An 8596-nucleotide genomic window follows, 5' to 3' on the forward strand; every position below is an offset into this window, starting at 1 on the left:
ATTGGAATCATAGGTCACTTTTGTCTGATGTTTTTGTCCGCTGAGATTATTAACGTGCTTCATACTCACAGTTTCTTCTTTTAAGTTGTAAGCCGTCACTGCGCTCTAATCACAACTCCAATAAAACAGTGAAACCAACTCGCGTCTGTACTGTTGTCCCGTTATTGCAGGGGTTCTCAAAGCGAGGCCCAAGGTCATGACATGGGGGGGGAGGCAAGCATTGCTGCCTGAAGAAGTGGGTGTACTCTTAATTTTGTCCCGTGGAGCAGAGGAAGTAAAGGTTCATAATGAATCTAGGAAAGACGCCCAATCTAATCCAGACGTGCAACCAAAGAATCATTGAGGGAGAAGATGTTTAAAGACAAACTGATAATGACTGACTCAGAGTCTGTGGTTTTATTTGACAACACTTTATTAAAGAAAAGTAAAGAGGAGTTAAGAGAATATACAGCATGTGGTTAAAATCGAAAGCTCAACATAGAACAGACAACAGCAGAGCTTCAGTCATATCAAATACACGTCTATTTACACGGTTACAGCCAGAAGTCTGACGGAAATATAAAAGTTCAGGGATCTGCCTACAAGGATGAAATTAAAACACATGAAGAAGTAAATATGTGGAGGGGAGGGGGGAATGATCACAAGCGGAAGCGGTCTGTGAAGTTTGGTGAGTGTGGTACGGTGAGAGGAACTTCACTTTTCTTCAGGTCGACAGGTTTGTAGTGTCTGATGGGTTGAGCTTTATGAACCTGCAGGAGGAGGAGAAAGAACGAAGTCAGAATGAAGCCACACACTGAACAGGCCGCTGCACATCTGAGAACAAAGGCTTTAAAGTCCAGCAGCTGATTGGACCAAAACCGAGCCGTTAGTCAAGACTAAAGCATTTCAGTCGATGCAATCAGAATTATTTAAACTAGGATTACAGGAATTGTCCCGCTGACAGATTTTCTATATTATTCTAGTCAAAATCTAAACTGAGTTCATACCACAGTAAAGTCCTAGGTCTCTATGTTGGGAAATGTCTTGTTTGTGACATTTGTGTTTATGACTGTGCTCCCTTTCGCTTGCTGCATAACTTGGTTTAAAATATGACTGAAGATCTAAGGGTTTTGGGGCACTGGTTTCCTAGTGGTCAGTGCCTCGCCCCATACACAGAGGCTTTAGTCTTCTAAACTGACGGCCCGGATTTTAATCCAACATGTGGCTCCTTTCTTGCACGTCATACATCACACAATGATTACTGACTATATCTGCTGTTGCATCTCTAAATAAAAAAGGCATAAAAAGCCTCAAAAGAAACCTTAAAGGGGCAGTTTTATTTAAAACATGTCTCCGAAACATCAGCAAGACGACTTTGAGAACTTTTTCTAGAACTGGACCCTGTTGAATTTTAATTTAATACCCGGGGTATTCAAATGTTTTTCAGTCACCTGTTCTTGCCGCATCCTTGAGACATCCTCCTTCTTCCTCTGCTCCTCCTCTCGTCTCTGCTCCTCCTCCATCAGCGCCCTGAGAGCCTCCTTCTCGCTGGCCTGGCGCTCGAACTCCTGCCGCTCCCGTGCCCGCCGCTCCGTCGACAGCTCGAAGGCCTCCGTCACTGTGGATGAGTAAATGCCTTCTCAGAGTGTGATGAAGGTAACAGGAAGACAGTGAGTGACACGATACTGCAGAGTGCTGCAGCCTCCGAGCAGAGAGCCGGAGAACCTTGCAGAAAGTCTACACAGCGTCGGGCAGCATTTAATACTTTACACCATCATTGCATGCAGAAATAGGACTGGGCCACATTGGAGTACTTGATAAATGTAATAAACTGCTCAGCCATGCAGAACTTTGTTGAAAGATAATCAAAAATCTTGATGTTTCTGCTGAGGGTTAATATTTAAATACTGCACAGGCCAGGTATGAATGTGCTGTATTTGGAGATCGGCCAATCAAAAAGGTGAATGATGAGCTACTGCAGGAAGATTCTGGTGTTGTACATTTACTAATCAAACTCTGAGGGTTTGGGATAAAGCATCACAGGTCCTTTCAAAGCGGGGTTAGTTTCAGGGTGCAGCGGTGCATGACGGTCGTTTTTACCTGATACAGCGCGGCTATCCTTTTTAGGCTGGAAAGGCTCTTTATGGGTGACTGTGTTCGGCCTCGCTTTGAATACGGCTGCTTCTTCACGTTGTTTCTGCTCCTCTTTCACCTACAAAGAGATGAGAGGTTTATGTCGGGAGTTTTTAAGGAAAAGACTGTTAAAGTTTAAAAACAGCTTTTTAGTTTCTTACCATTTGTTCCCAGCGGCTGGACTTGACGGCTCCTCGCTCGTCCAGGCGCATTTTGAAGGGCTCGGGCTTTGTGGGCTCCAGCTTCTTCTTCTCTGGGAGGATGATGGCGTCAAAGTCCGGGAGAGGCTGAGCCTTAAACTGTGGAACCTGGAAAAGATCAGGGGAGAAAATCAGAAACTTAACACCTGTGTTTATAAGTCGAGGTCTTAAGATTGTATTTGGACGTTTTACTCCACCTCTTCATTTCGCATCTCCACCAGTTTCTTCTCTTTCAGTGCTCTCCTCTCTCGCTCCCTCTCTTCAAAGGAGAAAGGACAGACCTCCACGTTGTGATTCTCTGGGAGTTGGGGCTGGAAGGGGAGGCCAAAGTGTGGCACTGGGGGGGCCTTGATTGGTGACGGCGGCTTTACCTGGTGGCAAAAACAAGTTCAAGGTGAGTTAAGGTCATCAAAGTGAGTGAAAGAAAAAGAGAGCTGAGCAGCTTTGAATCTAACATGCACCCCTGGAAATGTTTTTGGACAGACTGCCCCTGAAATCTACCTGAGTTGAAATGTTTACCGAGTGACACGCTATGATGACAGTAAATGCCCTTATATCAATGCTGCATGTAAAGTCGTCGCCCCCGACAAATTTCCCTGAATATTTCCTTCTGAGTTCAATCATCGTCTCAGCACGACTTCTTGGAGAATTGTAATCAGAGTGTGGGCAGGAAAAACTCCAGGTACAGAAAAAACAAAACACATTGTGATGACTAATGCAGCTCTCCCCGAGTTTCAGACACCTTAAAGAAGTTTTGTGTTTGTGTGAAAAGGCTAGCGACCTAAACGAGTCCTTACTTCCTCCACCTTGGGCACCACATGGATCCTCTTCTTCAGGGCAAAAGCTGGAGACTCCGGCACTGTGGGAGGCAGAACTTTCTTGTCCGGTACTCCCTGTGGAACAGAGAGAGGAAACTTTATTTCCATATGATTGTAGCTGATAAAGAGGAAACTCATTTTTTCTAAAATTAAGAAAGCCTGAGTTAGTTTAGACTCAACGATCTGCTAACCTCTCCAGGCAGCAGGAGCTAAACTCACCGTCACGCCTTCCAGGATCTTCTTGGGCAGAGGCTGGGATTTGAAGGTGTGTTTCTCTTCGTCCTCCTGAGGTTTGGCGGCCTGTCTCTCCTGGAGCCTCTTTTCAATCTGCAGCTCGAAGCCTTCCGGTACAGTCGGCTCCTTCACAGACGGTTTCTTTAGACCTTCTACACCCTCCAGAATCTTCCTGTTCAGCTCCAGAGCCTTGAATTGAAACCTAAGATTTAAACACAAAAACATTAATGCTGATATCTGACACTCCTAACGGGATGGATCTTCATGCTTAGAGTAATTACTTTACACAACTACCAAGTACTTCAGCAGCCTACGTTCATGTCCAGACTTAGACAAATTTAGCAAAGTTCATATTTAAGATGTTTTTTTTGTCTCAGCAAATACTGAAGATTAAAGTCAACATTTGTTTATTCCTAGTCAGTAGGTCAAATCTAAATCATGCTCTGTTAAGATGCACCTTTGATTGAACTTCCCATTTTCATATCAGTGCACATTCGGTCCATCACTGACTGGACAGGATACAGAAACCTTGTGAGCGATGACAGGTAAACACAGGTCCTTACTTGTTAAGTTTCTCCACCTCCTCCGCCTCCAGCTCTTCGCTGCTCTTAACAGTGGGGGGTCGGCTCCTCTGGTTGGTCATCAGGTGTGGGGTGTGAGGATGGGTGAGCTTCAGGTGTTCCCCTTTCACTGGAGATGGTCCTGAAAACACAATTCATGCACGCATTTTAGTCCCACTTCACACAGACTGTGAATTTAAGAAACAGTTGAAAGGAAGATGGACGTCTCTCACTCACCTCTTGCTTGACTCCTGCGGCTGCGCAGGTGGTAGCGATCAGGGGTTCGTTTCTGGAACCGTGCTATCTGCTGAGCCATGGGCACGTAGGCGGACGGCTCGTCCATCCTTCTCTTGTTGCCCGTCGACAGGTTGAAGGGTTTGGGCACTGTGGCACCTCTCGGAGGCCTTGCCTAAAATACAGAAAAGGCGATCGTTTTGCAAAAAGAAACATGTACATTTGATTTCTCTGCACACTTAAAGTAAGAGAACAAATAACCTAAAAAGCACAGCGCCCAGCTTTTTTTCCCCGAGTGCTCCACCTTATTTGTGCAGCCGCTCTGTGCGCTCAAGTTGGAAATCTTCAAACTTTTCAGAAAGGCGATGTTGACGCCACACGTGCTCTTTTCTTAATTTATGAAAGTAACGGAGCAGTGTCGGTCATACAGCAGCCGTTAACAACAGACTGTTGTCATAGAGACAGGACAGACCTTCAGCTCTTTTCTTCTCAGTGCTCCCGAGCGCACAGCCAGCGCTTTTCTGCCCTGGGAAAAAACAATGCTACACTGGGCCTAATATAACAGGTGTACAGCACTAAGTCACTTGTAAACATGTGTTTCATGTTATTTTGTTGAGTAGCAGCTTGGGGCTGTTTTAGTGCTGAGGTTTTATCAAACTGGGATGGCGGCTGTAAGCAGTGAAAACCAAAACATAATTATTTTTTACAGATTTCTCATCATCACTTCAGCCTGCTGCAGCATTAATGTGGTCTCATATTTACTCACTGGAGACGAGGGTTTGCGGAGCTGGGCAGCATAGTCCACTTCCCTGTGAGCCGTGTTGGATGCAGCGGCCGTCTTGGACCGTGTGTTCGTGTTGAAGTGGAATTCTTTAGGCACAGTCGCTGAAAGGACCATTTTCTTTGGTGGTGGATCTGAAATAAACCAACGCAAAGACAATTATAAGGCTGACTTTCTGAAGGCTCCTTAAAAACGTAGTCATGAAAAGTTCAAGCTGCTCAAAGTTAGTCACTATCGTTTACTCACTGCCAGCCAGAGCTGCTTTGTAGCTCGCCTCATTCTTCTTGCGATGCAGAACGACTTCCTGCTGCAGCTTCCTGATGCGTTCCAGCTCCTGTTCTTCAGAGCTGCTCGGCCTGTTAGGATCAAATGGTTCAAACTCTATTTTAGCCACTTGTCCAGAGAGTGTATATCCATATCCCCCACACTAAGAAGGGGATGCTAAAGATGGGACTCTCTGGTAGCTGTGGACTCACACTGTGTTCGCAGGAGTTGGAGCTGCAGCCCGGCTGACGGTTGAAGTCCCAGTGTTCCCCTGAACGGTCCTGCGACGGGCTGCGCTGCTTCTTCGGACCGGTCGAGCTACGGGACTCCTAAAATAAACAGCTTCAGTTTAAGACTTGAAAAAGCAGCAGAGATGATGCAATGTGGGGACCCCGATTTGACTTTCTAGGTCCAGAGGTTTTAGTAGAGGACAGAGAAACGTCTGGTGGATCCGACAGCACGCTCACAATACTCACTTCTTCTGTTTCTTCAATGGCGGTGCAGCCGTAGCGGTGGATTTACGTTTGGAAACCCTGAGAATGAAGAAACGTCGAGGAACGAATTAGACTGAAATCAACCATACGGCAAGACGCTGAAATGATTGGTCCACATTGTCCTGTAAAGTCCTCTTTACTCCATCATAATCCAGTGTACATGTTGTACCTCTTATTTTATCTATTCGGTTTCAATCTCTTGTTTTGATTTTGTTTCAGTTTTTAAAGCACCAGTCAAAGTTTCAATAAAACCCCTGAGTCACTGACAAAATTATACAGCCGCTTACACAGCCTGTGTTCCCCTGTGCTTTTGTCACTTGGTGTAAAACTGTTGGTCTGGTGCAACCAATCACCCTCATGTGCTAGATTTAACCATCTAATCTAACTCTGTTCAGGTTGATCAGAACCACAGCTCATGTTTTTTTTTATTAAACTGTCTGAAGAGATTCTCTAGGGGGAGAATAACTGAGTTTAGTAAACCTGATAGAGACATAGTTTACTTTTCAAACACGAACAGATTAGACATCGACTGTGTCAGACGACGTTCCCTTTTCTTCAAATCTAGCTTCACATCGTAGTAAAGGAGCAGCAGACACAAACACAGGGGACGTACCTTAAGCGCTGGGCAGGGAGTGGATTTGAGGTCCTCGTTTTTGGCCGCGCTCCACTTTGAGCGGGAGTTACTCCGCCCCAGGATGTGACCACATTTGGAGGTCGGTATGTGGACGTGCTGGGTCCTGGAAGAATCATCGGTCCGTTAAAGATCATGTTAACCCATTAAACATTCAAGAACATTCCAAGTAACAGAGTCAAAACAAAGATAACTAACCAGAGTCGGTGTCTGTCTTCACTTGAGGAGCAACGATGGCTACTGGCTGGTTGACACTGTCGGTTCTCATGAAGAGTCGGTCTACTCCTGTTGTTTGAAAGGGACTGTCTACTACGTCGGCCTGTTGTTCTGCACGTAAGAGACAGTCCGAGATCAGGAGGATGATTTCTTTTATGAGTTATTTACAAAGCAGGTGACACTGTAGGATCCATGAGGAGGGAATGACAAAGGAATCATCAGTTCGTGCTCAAGGGCATCTGACTGCAAGGAAAGCAGTGTGAGAGCGTGTGAAACTGTACAAATGCTGAGTAAGAAAGCATAAAATATGTGTTTTATTGTGAAGCCCTAAAAAGGAATTCTTTAACAGTGACCTCAGGCTGTGAGGATCAGAGACGCAGAACACCAACCTGACTCACTTCCTGTATGCTAATAATTTTGTTCACCTTACAGAACGACCTGGTTGAGTGGGTTACACTGGATCAAGAAAAGTATATAAAGTAGTAAACACTAAACGCCGCGGAAATGATCATTTTATATCTCGAATTATAAAAAATTAAAAACAATCAAGAGGTGATGGTGTAGTTTCTGCAGGAGTTGGGACCACTGTCATTTTTGTGGTTGCACAAAGGCGACAAATTAATCTTAACACAAGTTTAACCTGCCAGACAAATGCATTAGACCAGGGGTGGGCAACTGGCGGCCCTCGGGTCAATTTTTATATATCAAAACATAAAGAAAACATGACAAAATCTGCCATGAAATCCAGAAATATGTCCATAATAATATTTGATCACTGGCATACGTTGAGTTAAGTTTGACACATAATTGACTGTTATCGTTTTTGTACCCTACAATTTGGCCCCCTGGCAGTCAGAATTAAATGAATGTGGCCCTTGCTGTGACCAAAGTTGCCCATCCCTGCATTAGACGATTACTTAAGTTTAAAATGTGACACTCAGACTTCTGCAACCACCTCAGTCGCAGGGGAAAGGGGGACAAATGATGAGCAAATAACTGACAGTGGGTCAAGGAAAGTCTGTAATGCTGTAAAGGAGGGTTAGTGGTTGCACAAAATGAAGCGTAGTGATGAAAAATTCATCTTCAAAATAAAAAAAATGTCAAACATGTACACCCTGCCAGACAAATGCAGACAATAACAATGTGGGAAAACAACCATAATAATGTATTTACTACGGTCTCAGAAACTATCAGGCATTTTGAAACAACCAGAGGACACTTACCAAACCACATATCATTATTATCAGCGTTGTCCAGCTCCTTCAGGTCGACCACACTGGACGGGGCGTCAAATTCATACCGATCAGAGGTCTCACCAGAGTCACTGTCAGCCATTATCCACAACTCACCTGGACAAGAACCAAGGCAAAACATCTTCAAAAAAGCTTGGCAAGATGAAAATCACAGCATTACTATATCATTTAACTTATTAGCTGAGTGTAGGGAGGATATTTTCATGTGAGCTGTACCTTAGAGAAAAGTCACAGAAGCTAGGTGGCTAATGTTAGCTTCACATCATGAGCAAATGTTTGACAGTTTAAATCAATAAACGCAGACATCGTATTGATTTATAGATGGCTCAATTTGTTTAATAATCTACAAGCTTAAAAAAATAAGTCGACAAAGACTGATTTAAGTACAAAACATTGTATGATTTGTCAAAAAGCTTACCGTGTATGTCCGTTCCTTGAGCGACGCGATTGTAACTGCGGAGTCACAGACCGTTACCGTTTAAATTTCCTGCCTTTTGAATTCTCCGCCAATAGCTGCTGAAAGATTCACCCGCTCGCCGCTGATTGGCTCAAACAAGTCAACTTCCTGTCAACATCTGATCACGTGATTCGGACGTAAAACGTGTGAAAGTATGCGCGTTGAATAATAAACAAAACCATAACAACAATTAATAATGCGGAATTTAAAGAGGTTTCAGATAATTGGTCATACGTCAAAATCAACGTCACGTAAAATTGTTGGATAAAATAAAGTTTGCTTTGAGGATGATTAAAAAAACAAGCTGACCAGAGTTATTGTGGCTCCTTTTGATTTAAAGAG

General features: G+C 44.2%; 1 protein-coding gene across 1 annotated transcript; it reads right to left on the bottom strand.

Moving 5' to 3' along the window:
- Nucleotides 1-394: 394 nt before the first annotated feature.
- On the bottom strand, nucleotides 395-8299 carry tpx2 (TPX2 microtubule nucleation factor). The gene is made up of 17 exons (XM_061057324.1): nucleotides 8216-8299; nucleotides 7768-7893; nucleotides 6527-6655; nucleotides 6311-6434; nucleotides 5680-5736; nucleotides 5416-5532; nucleotides 5186-5295; nucleotides 4925-5073; nucleotides 4162-4333; nucleotides 3928-4066; nucleotides 3350-3566; nucleotides 3110-3205; nucleotides 2510-2683; nucleotides 2274-2420; nucleotides 2080-2191; nucleotides 1431-1597; nucleotides 395-749 (listed from the first exon to the last, which is right to left on the bottom strand). Exons 2-17 carry the CDS (start codon nucleotides 7877-7879, stop codon nucleotides 639-641), a joined length of 2133 nt encoding a protein of 710 aa, XP_060913307.1. The 5' UTR covers nucleotides 7880-7893; nucleotides 8216-8299; the 3' UTR covers nucleotides 395-638.
- Between the last annotated feature and the right edge of the window lie 297 nt (nucleotides 8300-8596).

Source organism: Labrus mixtus, chromosome 15 (genome assembly GCF_963584025.1).
Source record: "Labrus mixtus chromosome 15, fLabMix1.1, whole genome shotgun sequence".
NCBI lineage: Eukaryota > Metazoa > Chordata > Actinopteri > Labriformes > Labridae > Labrus > Labrus mixtus.